This window comes from Coregonus lavaretus (assembly GCF_964263955.1).
Source record: "Coregonus lavaretus genome assembly, chromosome: 4".
NCBI lineage: Eukaryota > Metazoa > Chordata > Actinopteri > Salmoniformes > Salmonidae > Coregonus > Coregonus lavaretus.
In genome coordinates, this window is record NC_139991.1 from 75,080,293 (window position 1) to 75,099,109 (window position 18,817).

At 42.7% G+C, this 18,817-nt stretch overlaps 1 protein-coding gene across 1 annotated transcript in view; it reads right to left on the reverse strand.

The window, feature by feature from the left end:
- The window catches only part of mapkap1 (MAPK associated protein 1), a 99,057-nt gene extending 84,106 nt beyond the window's left edge, over positions 1 to 14,951 (reverse strand). Inside the window, exons 1-2 of the mRNA XM_084159358.1 lie at positions 14,768 to 14,951; positions 2,679 to 3,576 (exon numbers count right to left, since the gene is read on the reverse strand). Coding sequence (XP_084015484.1) covers positions 2,679 to 2,958 — 280 coding nt within the window. The 5' untranslated portion in view covers positions 2,959 to 3,576; positions 14,768 to 14,951. The remainder of the gene's footprint in view (positions 1 to 2,678; positions 3,577 to 14,767) is intronic.
- Between the last annotated feature and the right edge of the window lie 3,866 nt (positions 14,952 to 18,817).

Below are 18,817 nucleotides of genomic sequence, written 5' to 3' on the forward strand. Positions count from 1 at the left end.
CGCGTTTGACACAGTACCACTGTAGAAACAAATGAGGCTATTCCCATCAATTTGGTGGGCTGACTAAATTCTCCCTTCAATAAAAAAAATGTCCCAGCTCTGTGCATTAATAGTAATTAATGGTTACTGTACCCTGTCCCTGTAAAGGTTGAATACATAATATCATGGGCTTGAATCTCACTCCATCAATCGTGTGCTCATAATAATGTACCTTCATTGAATAACACAGGATTCCCCGTGGCTACTCAATAACATGTTATGCCTTATCCATCAGCCTACCTTTACAGAGAACCCTTCATTGATAACCATTCATTGATAACCCTTAATTGATAACTCTTCATTGATAACCCTTCATTGATAACCCTTTCAAGGTCCTCAAGAGCTGGTGTCCATGAGTTAAAGGGTTAACAACAAGAGGCATTTTTTTTTTTTTTTTAAACAATCTTTTTCATTTGGGCAATAGAGCGAACAAAAGCATCATTTACATACAAATCAAGCCCCGGCGATCCCCTGATTACCATGGCTTCTGCCCACAACTGCTGTGCCAACCGTCCATAAAATCAAGAGAAGTGGAAAGCCTTAAAGAAAAACACTATGAAGAATAACGTTGTAGACCATGGAAGGCATGCCTCGGGAGCCGTGAACCCAAACTTTAATTACTCCATGAAAACATATTATTGCCCGTTTGATTTTCAGACACAACCAAATCAGCACTCACTGTACCGAGTACAGCACGGTTTAATTTCTTGGCTAATAAGTTCTGAGACTTGAACTGGAAATCTACCAAGAGGGAAGGTTACAGGTCCAATGAACTCCTCCCTACTTCACACACAGCCTACCCCCATCCTGACATTGGTGTGAAATCGTTTACAAAATAAGAGTCCTCCTCAGTATAGCAGTGTTTTTTCACATGTAGCACTACAAAGTGGCACTGCCCAATGTCTCGCTTCAAGCACTGGGCAAAGCACTTACAGTAGCGGACAGATATATTGCCAGTGGCACCCTTGCACTTTTCTTAAATAATTCCCTATTTCTTCTCAAATGAGTTGAAATTTTTAAAAAAAAAGAACTTTTGTCAACATTGCAGAACTGTTTTTTTTTTGGGGGGGGGGAAACTTAAGATTACAATTAGAATTAAGAAAATAAAAACCAATGGTATTGACACAATTATTGGCAACCAAGAGCTAGTACTTGGTTAAACAAACAGCCTTTGGTGAAGACAAATGCTTCTTGTAGCCATCAATGAGCCATGCTGCACCTTTCTGCTGGCAATTTGGCCCACTCTTCAGCTGCAAACTGCTCCAATTTGTCAATGTTTGAGTGGTGCCTTCTGATAAATGCTTTTGATGGGATTTAGATCTGAACTCATCGTTGGCCACTCCAGAACAGTCCAGTGTTAATTCTTGAACCATTCCTGGGTGCTTTTTGATGTTTGTTTGGGTTGTTGTCCTGCTGGAAGGTCCACAAACTTCAACAGAGACCCAGTTTTTGGACACTGGGTTGAAAATTGCACTCAAAAACACCTTGATAATCTGCTTATATCCTAATGTCTTGCACACGTTCAAGGCCCCCAAGTACCAGAGGCAGCAAAGCAACCCCACGGCATTATCGAACCGCCCCCATGTTTGATTGTAGGGAGGGTGTTATTTTCTTTGAACGCTTCATTTGGTCGTTGTAAAACATAGGAAGACCCCACTGCTGAAAGAGACAAGAACCCCCCCCCCCATTGAACGTTGCAAAAACCCACCGAAACAAGCCTAAATCCTGGGGAAATGTTCTCCGGACCAATGAAACAAAATTAGAGCTCTTTGGCAATACAAATCAATGCTATGTTTACCGATGACCAATGAAGCATTCAACGTAAACGTGTAAAAACCTAAACGTCCACCTCTGAAAATCACAAGCCCAGGGACAATAAATGAGCAGAGTGAACCAAGCAGGCTCTGTCAAAGACCACTTTCACAGCCACTAGGCCTAATTGTTCTGAGTTCTGCTTGGTGCACCCAACCTAAATAATTCCTCTGGGGTAACATGGTCAATAAACCCCAAGCCTGGGTTCAACTAGTATTTGTTTCCTTTCAAATACTTTAGTGGCGCTTGATTGAGCTTGCCTGATTGTAAGGGAACCAATGGAAAAGTTCCAAAAGTGTAAACCCCACCCACCTAGCGCTCCAAGCCCAAGCAGGCAAATGCTCAAAGTACTTGTAAGAAAACAAAATACTTTTGAAACCCACATCTGATTAACACCAGGCTTTTGTCAGAGATAAAAATGTATTTACTCTAATTGTATAATTATTTACAACATTCATACTGCCCTGGTGTTTTATACAAGCTTGTTCATGGGGTAATACATGTGATTTTCAAAGACAGACTTTACAGCAGGGCTGGGGTCAATTCTATTCCAATTAATTCAGAAAGAGAATGACTATTTTCTATGTGGACTTCTGCAATTCATTCACAGGGCTAATTAGGAACTGACCCCAACCTGCTCAGCAGTCTCTTTATTAAACATACAGCATCAACCTGTTGTATTGCTGCCTTCTACAACAAGAAGCACCACCCCACTGGGCCAACTAGCCTATGTGAGTAAACCACTGATCTGAATTCCACACGACAGCCCCACAAACAGCTCGCTCACTAACTGGTTCTCTTGCCACAGTCAGAGCCCCATTGTTTACCTGTGTTGGAGCGCCGGCGGATGCCAAAGTCCCAGCTGGAGGTGATGTCCAATGACTGGGAGAGGTCGCTGCCCGGGTTCTCCCCTCCGCTGCCCCCTTCGCCTAGGGAGCCTGAACCCAGTGACCCCCCGCTGCTACCGGGCACCGAGGCCAGCTGCCACTTCTCCAGATCCACGTCGTGGTCGATTAGCACCATCTCACACATGCCCGTGTCATCGCTGGTCACATGGGACTGCCGGATGTGGGCCAAAATAATGGCTGGGTTGTCCAAGAAAGCCATTCTGCACTGGTTTGACTGCTTTCTGTGTGCTTGCTTTCTCTCTCTCTCTCTGTGTGTGTGTGTCTCTCTCTCTGTGTGTGTGTGTGTGTCTCTCTCTCTGTGTGTGTGTGGTGTGTCTCTCTCTCTGTGTGTGTGTGTGTGTGTGTGTCTCTCTCTCTGTGTGTGGTGTGTGTGTGTGTGTCTCTCTCTCTGTGTGTGTGTGTGTGTGTGTGTCTCTCTCTCTGTGTGTGTGTTGTGTGTCTCTCTCTCTTGTGTGTGTGTGTGTGTCTGTCTCTCTCTCTGTGTGTGTGTGTGTGTCGTCTCTCTCTCTCTCTCTCTCTCTCTCTCTTCTCTCTCTCTCTCCTCTCTCTCTCTCTCTCTCTCTCTCTCTCTCTCTCTCTCTCTCTCTCTCTCTCTCTCTCTCTCTCTCTCTCTCTTCTCTCTCTCTCTCTCTCTCTCTCTCTCTCTCTCTCTCTCTCTCTCTCTCTCTCTCTCTCTCTCTCTCTCTCTCTCTCTCTCTCTCTCTCTCTCTCTCTCTCTCTCTCTCTCTCTCTCTCTCTAATCAGGAGCCGTCAGTGGGGTCTTCTTCTCCTCCTCTTAGGGGTTATTTCCTCCTCTCCATGGGACATGTGTGCCAGCCTGATGGGGCAGAGTTAAGAGAGATTAGTGTCTGCCCCACAATATGCAATCTGAGGATGGGGGGGGGAAATTATGTATTCAATTCATTAGCCACGTTCAACATATTTCTTCTGATGCTAACTAACACCAGTTTAAGAGCTAGGCATTTACACCAGTGCAAACAACCTGTTACTTTCTAGCCCCCCCCCCCCCCCCCCTTTTGTAGGCCCACAGATCAATAATTTTTTAGGAACTCAGTTGGGGGTCTCAACTTACTGTTGAGAGTTAGAATAATAGAATACACAAGGTGCAATATGGAAATGTGGTTGTGCATCAGCAGTTGTTCTATTGTTATGACAGTCACTCAATTAGCCCATGTCAGTCTAGCGGCCAGCTACACTACATGACCAAAAGTATGTGGACACCTGCTCGTGGGCATTAATATGGAGTTGGTTCCCTCATTTGCTGCTATAACAGCCCTCCACTCTTCTGGGAAGGCTTTCCACTAGATGTTGGAACATTGCTGCGGGGACTTGCTTCCATTCAGCCACAAGAGCATTAGTGAGGTTGGACACTAATGTTGCGCGATTAGGTCTGGCTTGCAGTCGGCCTTCCAATTTATCCCAAAGGTGTTCGATGGGGTTGAGGTCAGGGCTCTGTGCAGGCCAGTCAAGTTCTTCCACACTGATCTCGACAAACCATTTCTGTATGGAACTCACTTTGTGCTAGGGGCATTGTAATGCTGAAACAGGAAATGGCATTCCCAAAACTGTTGTCACAAAGTTGGAAGCACAGAATCGTCTAGAATGTCATTGTTACACTGTAGCTTTAAGATTCCCCTTCACTGGAACTAAGGGGCCTAGCCCGAACCATGAAAAACAGCCCCAGACCATTATTCTCCTCCACCAAACTTTACAGTTGGCACTATGCATTCGGGCAGGTAGCATTCTCCTGGCATACGCCAAACCCAGATTTGTCCGACAGACTGCCAGATGGTGAAGAGTGATTAATCACTCCAGAGAACGCGCTTCCATTGCTCCAGAGTTCAATGGCAGCGAGCTTTACACCACTCCAGCCAAGTTTGGCATTGCGCATGGTCATCTTAGGCTTGTGTGCAGCTGCTCAGCCATGGAAACCCATTTCATGAAGCTCCTGACGAACAGTTATTGTGCTGACGTTGCTTCCAGAGGCAGTTTGGAACTCGGTAGTGAGTGTAGCAACCGAGGACAGACTAATTTTACACGCTAAGCGCTTCAGCACTCGGCGATCCCGTTCCGTGAGCTTGTGTGGCCTACCACTTCGCGGCTGAGCCGTTGTTGCTCCTAGACATTTCCACTTCACAATAACAGCACTTACAGTTGACCGGGGCAGCTCTAGCAGAACTTTGACGAACTGACTTGTTGGAAAGGTGGCATCCTATGTGACAGTGCCACGTTGAAAGTCGAGCTCTTCAGTGAGGCCATTCTACTGCCAATGTTTGTCTATGGAGATTGCATGGCTGTGTGCTCGATTTTATACACCTGTCAGCAACGGGTGCGGATGAAAAAGCCAAATCCACTCATTTGAAGGGGTGTCCATATACTTTTGTATATATAGTGTATCTAAACGTGTAGTAACCATGGTCGAATTACCGACCAGGAGGTGGCCCATTGATCATCCAATATCATATAAAAAACTGCAATTTTTTCTCTTCGCCCTATGGCAAAAAAAAATGAATTGTATGAAATTAGTTAGAAAATGCTTAATCTTCTCTCCACCCTATGGAAAAAGGTGTAGAATTGCAGCAAACTTACTTTAAAACTGCAACATTTTCCCCACGCCCCATGGCAAAATGTGTAGAGTTGCAGGAAATTAACTCTTAAACTTTAGAATATATATTTTTTTGTTGTCTTCACTGTCACGAGGGGAACCGCTAAAATGTTTTGCTCGCAAGATGAGTTCAGATTTTTTTGTGGCCTCCACCTCCATCAAAGTTGCCCATCCCTGGTCTAGAGGAAATTAAAAAAAGGTGGGAACCAAAAGGTGGGAACCAGTGGTCCACTGTAGCTCAGCTGGTAGAGCACGGCGCTTGTAACGCCAAGGTAGTAGGTTCGATCCCCGGGACCACCCATACACAAAAAATGTATGCACGCATGACTGTAAGTCACTTTGGATAAAAGCGTCTGCTAAATGGCATATTATATTATATTATAAATGTAAAATAAAGACATTAAGTAAAGACAATGGAGTAAATGTTTTTCTTTGTCATGTATTCCTTTCTGATTCTGAATACAATGGGGAAATGTTTACTAGGCCTAAATCTGTAGAAAAGATATCAGCACTAACAAAAAGGATGGTTGATAGAGCCTATGTGGGCTATCTAAGTCTAGAGCCTAATGCAAAGAAAATGTGCTGCACACCAACTAGGACTACTCTGTCCTTGGTTACATAAATCTGTGGCTGGCAATTTCATCACAAATGGCATCAGATCAAGTAGAAGAAGAAGACACCCCATGTAGAACAAAGGGAGCAGAGACTTTTTCAGAGTCTAGGGAGCAGAGACTGTTTCAGAGTCTAGGGAGCAGAGACTGTTTCAGAGTCTAGGGAGCAGAGACTGTTTCAGAGTCTAGGGAGCAGAGACTGTTTCAGAGTCTAGGGAGCAGAGACTGTTTCAGAGTCTAGGGGGCAGAGACTGTTTCAGAGTCTAGGGAGCAGAGACTGTTTCAGAGTCTAGGGGGCAGAGACTGTTTCAGAGTCTAGGGAGCAGAGACTGTTTCAGAGTCTAGGGAGCAGAGACTGTTTCAGAGTCTAGGGAGCAGAGACTGTTTCAGAGTCTAGGGGGCAGAGACTGTTTCAGAGTCTAGGTGGAATACAATACGAATTCCTTCAACAACCACAAAACAGTCGTGAGAATCCAAAACCTACAATATGTTAGCTTCTAGTAGGGTTATTAAGATATTAAATTATTGCATCTGAGCTCCTAGAGTGTGCGGCTTTCCTTTTCTTTTTGAAGTGTTTTACGCCGTCAGCCAGCACCTCGCCTAAATAGGTGTGCGTTTCTTTCGCCTTTAGCTTCTAGTAGGAAAACACAATTGTTATCTAGCCCACTACTCTAGCACCATGACACTTAGAAATCCCAACTGGTATAGAGCATTACATAACTATAGAGGAATGCTAATTGGCTAATTAACTAGGTAATTAGCTAATTATGGCTTTGCTGAGGGATGCCTTGATGAAATATGACAACACCTCTCCCACTTTCTGTGGCACCTGTGCGTCCCTCCAGCTGTCACTGCAAAAACACTCTAGCAGTCGTAAGCAGGTGATAAAGTGGTGTCATTTGCAAACTCAAGTCTTATCAGCCTTAGAATTCCTATCATGACGTGGAAGGGAAAAGGGAGAACACAGAATAGCCAATGTCAGGGGTCTCCAACCCCCGTTCCTGTAGAGCAATATTGTAAAATGTTTTGCCACGGTTTGCACTAATAAATACACTCCAGGACCAGGAGTTGAACCTGTGCACATGTACACACCTTATTCAAAAGGGCAATTCCACAGTAACAGAATTATAAAGAGACTTCGATTTTATTAGGATCCCCATTAGCCGACGTCAATGGTGACAGCTAGTCTTCCTGGGGTCCGAGACATTACAGACAAAAATACATTTAAAAACATGAACATAGAAATTACAGACTTATATATACACAGTATATACGAAGAAACACATTTACAAAAAATGCAAATGCAAAATAAAATACAAAAGAATGTGTGTGCAGTGTGTGTGTGTAGTGTTTGTGTGTGTGTGTGTGTATTGTTTGTGTGTGTAGTGTGTGTGTGTGTGTAGTGTTTGTGTGTGTAGTGTGTGTGTGTGTGTGTAGTGTTTGTGTGTGTGTGTAGTGTTTGTGTGTGTAGTGTGTGTGTGTAGTGTGTGTGTGTGTGTGTAGTGTTTGTGTGTGTAGTGTGTGTGTGTGTGTAGTGTTTGTGTGTGTAGTGTGTGTGTGTGTGTAGTGTTTGTGTGTGTAGTGTGTGTGTGTGTAGTGTTTGTGTGTGTAGTGTGTGTGCGCGCATCTATCAGTTACACACACAGTATCAGTCAAAAGTATGGACACACCTACTCATTCCAGAGTTTTTCTTTATTGTTACTATTTTCTACATTGTAGAATAATAGTGAAGACATCTAAACTATAAAATAACACCTATGGAATCATGTAGTAACCAAAAAAGTGCTTTATATTTTAGAAATGACAGTCCATCATGTCTTTTCTAGGTACTTCTTTGCAGCACTTGACCATATCACCAGGCAATAGTCAAGATTAGATAAAAGTAGAGCCTGCAGGACTTGTTTGGTCGACAGTGGTGTAAAAATGCTGAGCATCTTTTCATCACAGACAGACCTCTCCCCATCTATATAATTGAATCAATATGCCTTATCCATCACAGTTTACAGTCTAAGGTGACACCATGAAGTTTAGTTTCCTCAACTTGCTCAACAGCCACATCATTCATAACCAGATTTAGCTGAGGTCTAGAATTTATGGAATCAATTGTACCATATACAATGCTTTCAGTTTTAGACTAGTTTGTTCAAGACTAGTTTATTACTAGCCACCCATTCCAAAACTCACTGCAACTAGCTGTGGTTTTCACTAGCTGTGGTTGTTGACGTGTAGAATGTTGAATCAGCATACATAGACACACATGCTTTGTTTAAGGCTAGTGGTAGATCATTAGTAAAAATAGAACAGTAAAGGACCAAGAGAGCTGCCTTGCGGAATACCACACTTTACATGTTTTACATTAAAGAAGACCCCCTGTGTTCTATTGGATAGACGGCTCTCAACCCGTGGTGTGGTAGAGGATGTAAAGCCATAACACATGAGTTTTTCCAATAACAGATTATGATCAATAATATCAATGGCTGCATTAAAGTCTAACAATACAGCTTCCACAATCTTCTTATTACATTTTAGTAAATAATAAAATAATATGCCATTTAGCAGACGCTTTTATCCAAAGCGACTTACAGTCATGCGTGCATACATGTTTTGTGTATGGGTGGTCCCGGGTATCGAACCCACTACCTTGGCGTTACAAGCGCCGTGCTCTACCAGCTGAGCTACAGAGGACCACATGTTGTTAGTCATTTAGCAGATGCTCTTATCCAGAGCGACTTACAGTTAGTGAGTGCATACATCTTTTTTTTCATACTTATTATCAATTTCTTTCAACCAATCATCAGTCATTTGTGTCAGTGCAGTACATGTTGAGTGCCATCCTCTATAAGCATGCTGAAAGTCTGTTGTTAATTATTTCACAAGAGAAATAGCATTGTATCTGGTCAAACACCCTTTTTTCCAGAAGTTTGCTTAGAGCCGGCAGCAAGCTGATTGGTCAGCTGTAAGAACCAGTAAAGGGAGCTTTACCATTCATACTTTTCTCCAGGCTCCGATTAAAGATATGACAAACAGGAGCGGCAAATATAGTCCGCTACCATCCTCAGTAGCTTTACATCTAAGCTGTCAATACCAGATGGATTCTCATTATTGATGGACAACAATTTTTCCACCTCTCCCACACTAACTTTAATGAATTCTAAATTGCAATGTTTTTCATTTATTATTAGGTATTTTATTAATATGATGGCTCACAATTTGTTGTTGGCATTTCATATCTGAGTTTTTCCACCTTGTCAATGAAAGTGTCATACAAATTATTGGCAATATCAAAAGGTTTTGTGATGAATGAGCCTTTCATTTCAATGAAAGATGGCATTGATTTCGCTAGTTAGCAAGCGACCTTGCAAGTTGATCTGTAACAATACATTCGTAAAATATTTGCTTGTTAGTTGGCTGAAAATTGAATTGAACCCAGTAGTCATAAATGCAAATGATTTGGTTTAATTTGAAGTTATACATTTAAAAGTTATTTCTGTTGGAGTTTACATTATAGGGAATAGGCTGGCTCCATATGACATCACACCCCGACATGGCTCCATATGACATGACTTTGGCATTCTGATCGGTTTTATGTAATAACTCTTATCGTGGAATTGCCAATATGTGACTGTGTTACCACTACACCACAGCTCTCCACAGGACTCGGCTACTTTTAACATTTTCCACAAAACTTTTTACAAAAACACATTTACTTGCAGAACTGCGCAGATGCAAAGTTTGATAACAGAATGACGGTAAATTCTCCCTCTGTTTTTTTTTATTGACTACGTTTTCCAAAAACTCTTAAATATCTGCTCTGAATTAAGATTCAAATATGTCTGCAGATAGAATGGGACGTCATCTTCAGCTATGATATGACACCTTGAGTTTGAAAAAAATTGATTTTGGTTATTGAACTACAGTAAGTGAAGTGGATTAACACCCGGTAACGGAATGACATGAGTTCCTGAGCTGTCCTTTACAGAAATGCATATTTAATTATGGATATGATTGTCATTGTCATTCTCTTCAGGGTGATGTAGCCAGAATATATAGGCTAGCTACACAAAGTAGAAATAGGCAATATATGCTTTGATCAAAGTAATAATGTATTTTTCAGCAACTTGTATGGAAACAAACATTGAAAGTGTATCCAAATTGATCAACCTCACAAAAGAAAAAACATAAATCTTTCTTGAAACTTAATGTGATATCAATAATAGATTACATTTGAGGTTCCCAATGTCTTTTTCTTAATTATAACCAAAATAATTTGCCCTACACTTTTGGTACACAAAAATAAAACACATGTAGGCCTTTTTCATGTGCAGACACACACAGACACCCAATTTGGTCCAAGTTTACCTCAGGGATAGCCTCTACAAAATGAAAATGTTCTCTATTGTCTGAAACCAGTGTTGGAAGGACCCTAAAGGGCCGTCCACATAAAGGACGGTAACTATAACGATTTAAAAAATGAAAGAAAAGGAAAAGTCGTTCTAATTCAAGTGAACAGCAGCGTCCACTCTCCAGTGACACATTGCATTCGGAATGTATTCACTACTGTCTTGGTGTGTTCGGACCATGATAGTTTGGTGACGTGGACACCAAGGAACTTGAAACTCTTGACCCGCTCCACTACAGCCCTGTCGATGTTAATGGGAGCCTGTTCGGCCCTCCTTTTCCTGTAGTCCACGATCAGATCCTTTGTCTTGCTCACATTGAGGGAGAGGTTGTTGTCCTGGCACCCCACTACCAGGTCTCTGACCTCCTCCCTATAGGCTGTCTCATCGTTGTCGGTGATCAGGCCTACCACCGTTGTGTCGTCAGCAAACTTAATGATGGTGTTGGAGTCGTGCTTGACCACGAAGTCGTGGGTGAACAGGGAGTACAGGAGGGGACTAAGCACGCACGCCTGAGGGGCCCCGGTGTTGAGGATCAGTGTGGCAGATGTGTTGTTGCCTACTCTTACCACCTGGGGGCAGCTTTCAGGAAGTGGGAGGTGCAGAGGGAGGTGTTTAGTCCCAGGGTCCTTAGCTTAGTTATGAGCTTTGTGGGCACTATGGTGTTGAACACTGAGCTGTAGTCAATTAATAGGTGTTCCTTTTGTCCAGGTGGGAAAGGGCAGTGTGGAGTGCGATTGAGATTGTGTCATCTGTGGATCTGTTGGGGCGGTATGTGAATTGGAGTGGGTCTAGAGTTTCCGGGATGATGGTGTTGATGTGAGCCATGACCAGCCTTTCAAAGCACTTCATGGCTAGTGCTACGGGGCGGTAGTAATTTAGGCAGGTCACCTTCGAATTCTTGTGGTCTGCTTGAAAACATGTAGGTATTACAGACTCGGTCAGGGAAAGGTTGAAAACGTCAGTGAAGACACATGCTCTGAGTACACACCCTGGTAATCTGTCTGGCCCCCGTGGCCTTGTGAATGTTGACCTGTTTAAAGGTCTTGCTCACATCGGCTACGGAGAGCGTTATCACACAGTCATCTGGAACAGCTGGTGCTCTCATGCATGCTTCAGTGTTGCTTGCCTCGAAGTGAGCATAAAAGGCATTTAGCTCGTCTGGTAGGCTTGCGTCACTGGGCAGCTTGCTACTGGGTTTCCCTTTGTAGTCCGTAATAGTTTGCATGCCCTGCCACATCCGACGAGCGTCAGAACCGGTGTAGTACGATTCAATCTTAGTCCTGTATTGACGCTTTGCCTATTTGATGGTTTGTCTGAGGGCATAGCGGGATTTCTTATAAGCGTCCGGATTAGTGTCCCGCTCCTTGAAAGCGGCAGCTCTAGCCTTTAGCTCGGTTCGGATGTTTCCTGTAATCCATGGCTTCTGGTTGGGACGACGTCGATGCACTTATTGATGAAGCCGGTGACTGAGGTGGTATACTCCTCAATGCCATTGGATGAATCCCGGAACATATTCCAGTCTGTGCTAGAAAAACAGTCCTGTGGCGTAGCATCCACGTCATCTGACCACTTCCGTATTGAGCGAGTCACTGGTACTTCCTGCTTTAGTTTTTGATTGTAAGCAGGAATCAGGAGGATAGAATTATGGTCAGATTTGCCAAATGGAGGGCGAGGGAGAGCTTTGTATGTGTCTGTGTGTGGAGTAAAGGTGGTCTAGTTATTTTTCCTCTGGGTGCACATGTGACATGCTGGTGGAAATGAGGTAAAACTGATTTAAGTTTGCCTGCATTAAAGTCCCCGGCATTTTCTTGTTTGCTTATGGCCTTATACAGCTAGTTGAGTGCGGTCTTAGTGCCAGCATCGGTTTGTGGTGGTAAATAGACGGCTACAAATAATATAGATGAGAACTCTCTTGGTAGATAGTGGGTCTACAGCTTATCATAAGGTACTCTACCTCAGGCGAGCAATACCTTGAGACTTCTTTAATATTAGACATCACGCACCAGCAGTTATTGACAAATAGACACACACCCCCGCCCCTCGTCTTACCAGACGTAGCTGCTCTGTCCTGCCGATGCACGGAAAACCCAGCCAGCTCTATATTATCTGTGTCGTCGTTCAGCCACGACTCGGTGAAACATAAGACATTACACATCAAGTTTGTTTTCCAGTGATTGCACGTTGGCCAATAGAACCGATGTTAGTGGCAATTTACTCACTTGCCTCCGAATCCTCCCAAGGTATCTCTGCCTTTTCTTCACGCGAACGACGGGATTTGGGCCTGGTCTATGGAAAGCAGTATATCCTTCAAGTCGGACTCATTAAAGAAAAAAATACTTGTCCAGTTCGAGGTGAGTAATCGCTGTTCTGATGTCCAGAAGCTATTTTCGGTCATAAGAGACGATAGCAGCAACTTTATGTACAAAATAAGTTACAAACAATGCGAAAAATAAATTTAAAAAATAGCACAGTTGGTTAGGAGCCCGTAAAACGGCAGCCATCCCCTCCGGCACCAATATATTATATTAATAGGCCTACAGCGTGCTGTAGGATGCGTTGATCAGTTGATTGACAGGTGCAATGTAGAACAATAAACTTTCCTCTCGTGTGAATGCTCGCCAACGTTTTATAGTTATGTATAGTTTATCGTTATAGTTATCGTTACAGTTATCGTCCTTGGTGTGGACTGCCCTTTAGTGAGCTCTTGAATGACGAAGACAAATCCCTTTCTGTCCTTTTTTCAGAAGTGAGAAACATGTAGGCTATGTCATCACTCTCCTCCACAGCAGCTACTTGTGCTAAATATGCCCAATATACTCAACACCACAACCAAGTCTCCACTTTTTGGAGCAGAAGATGAAGATGCTAGTTACAGTAGGCTAAATGGAAAGAGAGGGGGTTCATAGGTAGGTGTCAGTCAGAGCCGGGAGAGGTGCTATTATCTGGAGAGAGAGAAGAGAGAGACAGACTTCTACTGTACTGCATCCACAACACTAGCCAGATTGATAACATATGCTTACTGTGTGATGTTCAACAAAACATGCAACTTTCTTTACAGTCAATAAACACAGGCATTGCACTGAAAACCTGTTTCACAGCCTGAGTGTTGTCATGGTGTTGACATCTTAAACATGCACCAAAAAAAGGTGCTGCAAACATGTGACCAGTCTTGCATTGCAACAAAGTGTGTACATGTGTTTTGTCTGCTAGCTAGCTGATAACCACCCACATTTCTGACATACTAGCTATGGGTCAATAGTTACAGAGTGGAATCTTTGAGCTGGGGGGGCACTGATGGTTAGTAACTCTCACTCAGATATCATTAAAAACTGCAAACATTTCTTTCCACCCTATGGCAAAATGTGTAGAATTGCAGGAAATTAGCTGTAAAACTGCTTTTTTTTTCTCCGCCCCACGGCAAAATGAGTAGAATTGCATGAATCCAGGCACTTGTTTCTAATCCAGGCACTTGTCATCTCCCGTCTGGATTACTGAAACTCGCTGTTGGCTGGGCTCCCTGCCTGTGCCATTAAACCCCTACAACTTATCCAGAACGCTGCAGCCCGTCTGGTGTTCAACATTCCCATGTTCTCTCATGTCACCGCACACTCCACTGGCTTCCAGTTGAGGCTCGCATCTACTACAAGACCATGGTGCTTGCATACGGAGCCGTGAAGGGAACTGTTCTCTACGCCCCATAGCAAAATATGTAGAATTGCAAGAAATGTACTTTTTTTTTTTTAAATCTCTCCTCTGTCATTTGAGAGCCGCTCAAATGTTTTGCTCGCAAGGTGGGGTGAAAAAGGCTAGGGCCGGCTCTAACTGCATGTGGGTATGCAGATCCGCAAGCCACTGCGGCCTCTCATCAAAGTTGCCCATCCCTGAGCTAGGTAATACGAACGAAGCAGACAACTCAAGCTTCCTCGCGTGTTTGTAGCTAACTGGCTACAAACTCACTGCACACTAGGCTAGGCAGTAACGTTAGCTAGCTAACAGCAGCATCATAAGTGCAAAACACGGTAGTAACCACGATAGCCGGCAGAAGAGAGTAAGTTAGCTAGCAAGTTGGCTAGCTATCTAGTGTGTTGTTTGGTGGTGATGCCAGGTTTTTAGCCAAGGTAAGTTAGCAACTCGCGCGCTAACTAGCTAGCTAGCTACCTGCATATATGTTGGTTACATTAACTAGGTAGCGTTCTAGGTAGAATTTCTCGAAATAACCAGAAGATGTAAACAAGCAAGCGTAATCTCTCTTATCTAGCTACTGTAGTTCTATAATTCCCAATAAACAGAGGATAAACTAGCTAGCTAATGTTAATCTTACTCTAGCTAGCTAGGCCTTTGCTTGCGCTAGCTACTGTTGGGTATTTGTGCCTTACAAACCTGCTAACCTACCGTTATGCATGCCTTATCCGAGGAAGCGAAAGGTCCGAGTTACACTGTACCATCTGTGCATACATCCAGTTACAGTGTCTCATTTCAATAACGCAAAAATAAAAACTTTAACTCTTAGAAAATCAACAATAAACTCCATGACAATGTATTTCCTCTGTTGACAGTGTTGATGCAGTTCCGACACACCGGAAGTGGAGTGTGAAAGCGAGGGAGGTGGAGCGTCAAAGCGAGGGGAGGGACCCAGCCCCAGCCCAGACACAACACCCCAGACAAAACTTGACAGACGTTTGGCTAAACCAATCATATTTAAGAAAATAATCAACGCGCTCACCAATAGCCAATGAATATATTGCATTGAACAGTCATAGAGAATTGAACAACTTTACATTTTCTTTACAATTAGGTTTGAAACTCATAGTGTAGTTTGCAGCTAATTTCCTTTAATATTTCTATAGTGTGTGTTTGATATACTAGTGTGCAAAGTTATCATCACACACATTTGTTGAGAGACAGTGTGTATGATGAGAGAAGTAGGTACATGTGTGAATGCATGCTTGTCTTTCCATAGCATCATGCATTATGTGCATATGAGAGTGTTTTGCATGTGTGTAGGTAGGCTAACCATCAATGGTGTTCATGCACCCCACCTCACCCCTTCTTTTACGCTGCTGCTACTCTCTGTTTATTATCTATGCATAGTCACTTTAACTCTACCCACATGTACATATTACCTCAATTACCTCGACTAACCTGTGCTCCTGCACACTGACTCTGTACCGGTACCCCCTGTACATAGCCTCCCTACTGTTATTTTATTTTACTGCTGCTCTTTAATTATTTGTTATTTTCATTTTTTACTTATCTATTTTTTACTTAACACTTATTTTTCTTAAAACTGCATTATTGGTTAAGGGCTTGTAAGTAAGCATTTCACTGTAAGGTCTACACCTGTTGAATTTGGCGCATGTGGCAAATAGCATTTGATTTGATTTTATGTCTATGGACGAGTGCAATTGTGTCTGTGTTTGTGCCTGCCTGCATAGGACAGTTAGTTGTGCATAATTTGCATAGGGTGTTCAATCCCCAACAACAAGGAATGACTTATACAGTGGGGGAAAAAAGTATTTAGTCAGCCACCAATTGTGCAAGTTCTCCCACTTAAAAAGATGAGAGAGGCCTGTCATTTTCATCATAGGTACACGTCAACTATGACAGACAAATTGAGAAAAAAAAATCCAGAAAATCACATTGTAGGATTTTTCATGAATTTATTTGCAAAGTATGGTGGAAAATAAGTATTTGGTCACCTACAAACAAGCAAGATTTCTGGCTTTCACAGACCTGTAACTTCTTCTTTAAGAGGCTCCTCTGTCCTCCACTCGTTACCTGTATTAATGGCACCTGTTTGAACTTGTTATCAGTATAAAAGACACCTGTCCACAACCTCAAACAGTCACACTCCAAACTCCACTATGGTCAAGACCAAAGAGCTGTCAAAGGACACCAGAAACAAAATTGTAGACCTGCACCAGGCTGGGAAGACTGAATCTGCAATAGGTAAGCAGCTTGGTTTGAAGAAATCAACTGTGGGAGCAATTATTAGGAAATGGAAGACATACAAGACCACTGATAATCTCCCTCGATCTGGGGCTCCACGCAAGATCTCACCCCGTGGGGTCAAAATGATCACAAGAACGGTGAGCAAAAATCCCAGAACCACACGGGGGGACCTAGTGAATGACCTGCAGAGAGCTGGGACCAAAGTAACAAAGCCTACCATCAGTAACACACTACTCCGCCAGGGACTCAAATCCTGCATTGCCAGACGTGTCCCCCTGCTTAAGCCAGTACATGTCCAGGCCCGTCTGAAGTTTGCTAGAGTGCATTTGGATGATCCAGAAGAGGATTGGGAGAATGTCATATGGTCAGATGAAACCAAAATATAACTTTTTGGTAAAAACTCAACTCATCGTGTTTGGAGGACAAAGAATGCTGAGTTGCATCCAAAGAACACCATACCTACTGTGAAGCATGGGGGTGGAAACATCATGCTTTGGGGCTGTTTTTCTGCAAAGTAACCAGGACGACTGATCCGTGTAAAGGAAAGAATGAATGGGGCCATGTATCGTGAGATTTTGAGTGAAAACCTCCTTCCATCAGCAAGGGCATTGAAGATGAAACGTGGCTGGGTCTTTTAGCATGACAATGATCCCAAACACACCTCCCGGGCAACGAAGGAGTGGCTTTGTAAGAAGCATTTCAAGGTCCTGGAGTGGCCTAGCCAGTCTCCAGATCTCAACCCCATAGAAAATCTTTGGAGGGAGTTGAAAGTCCGTGTTGCCCAGCGACAGCCCCAAAACATCACTGCTCTAGAGGAGATCTGCATGGAGGAATGGGCCAAAATACCAGCAACAGTGTGTGAAAACCTTGTGAAGACTTACAGAAAACGTTTGACCTGTGTCATTGCCAACAAGGGGTATATAACAAAGTATTGAGAAACTTTTGTTATTGACCAAATACTTATTTTCCACCATAATTTGCAAATAAATTCATAAAAAATCCTACAATGTGATTTTCTGGAATTTTTTTTTCTCATTTTGTCTGTCATAGTTGACGTGTACCTATGATGAAAATTACAGGCCTCTCTCATCTTTTTAAGTGGGAGAACTTGCACAATTGGTGGCTGACTAAATACTTTTTTTCCCCCACTGTATATTGCATGTGACACAAAATAGCATGTGGTAACTAAACATCAACTCACTGACTTTCACAGCCCTCTGACTGGGGCTCCGTTTACTCTGTAGGCTATCTGGGAACTCATACAGGCTCTGTGTAAATAGAGTGGGGTTTGACAGGAGCATATTTCAGTGATGAATGCTGCATCCATTTCAGGAGCTCCTCTCTCCCTCAACTCCTGGGAGAGGTGCGCCGGTACTTCAAGGTCAAGTGAAAAGAGAGTGTCATCATATAGCTCAGGGGGAATGTCAGAAAAACATTTATTCCACCCGCACCTCTGCAACAGCTGCAGAGTGATTGTGAGAGTATCAACAAAGCGTGTCTGTCCTTCCTTGGGAAAGGCCTCTCGCTTGAATCCGTGCCAACATTAAAGTGGAAATATTTACAAAATGTTTAAAATGATTTAATGTTGGAATGTTGAGTCAGGCACAGGGCTAAAAGCGCTCAGTTGTATATATTTTTTCTGCTGGGTTATGACACGATGGACATACTGTATAGAACAACATATGATTTTAATACTGTATTAGCCAGACTTTTCCCCAAGTCAAACGAATTGGATAATTACAGCATGTTTCCCATCGTAAAGGTTATGGTCATAATGGACATGGTCCTGGAATCTGCATTTACAACCAAATTGTTGGGATCTAAATATAATTAATTATATTTCAGTGGTTGGGATATGGCATAACCATTAAATGCAATGCATATTAAAAGGACATTATTCATTTGATTGCAGAATTCAACATCACATCATCCAAAACCAATATTTGTACTCTAATTCAAAACCTGAATGGGACAGAGACAATAAATATTTGTAATTGTATTGTCAAACTCAAGTGTTAGTGTACTATTAGGTCATGCTATTGTCCTCTGCAGTGGGCAAAGGAATTACATGCGGATTGTAAATCTGATTAGGAAATAACTAATTCTATATTTGAGATTGTCAAACAACAAGTGAAGGTGAAATGCATTATTATTTTTCAGGCCACAGAAACAGAAAAAGTTATGCACCATGACTGATAAATGGTTCACACATTGTACAAAAGCATTTAATCAATGACTTCAAGTGTTATACCAATAAATATCTGTAATATTTCCAAGCACACTGACTACAATGAATCCCATACAGCTGACATGTATGATGTATGGTTCCCTCTGCATGTATGGTTTATGGTATCTCTTTACTGTCAATTAAAAAGCCTGCCCATAAACAACAATGAAATGAGTTCGGTGATTTACATGCTATTGTATATTTAAGCAATAAGGCCCGAGGGGGTTTGGTGAATGGCCAGTATACCACAGCTAAGGACTCTT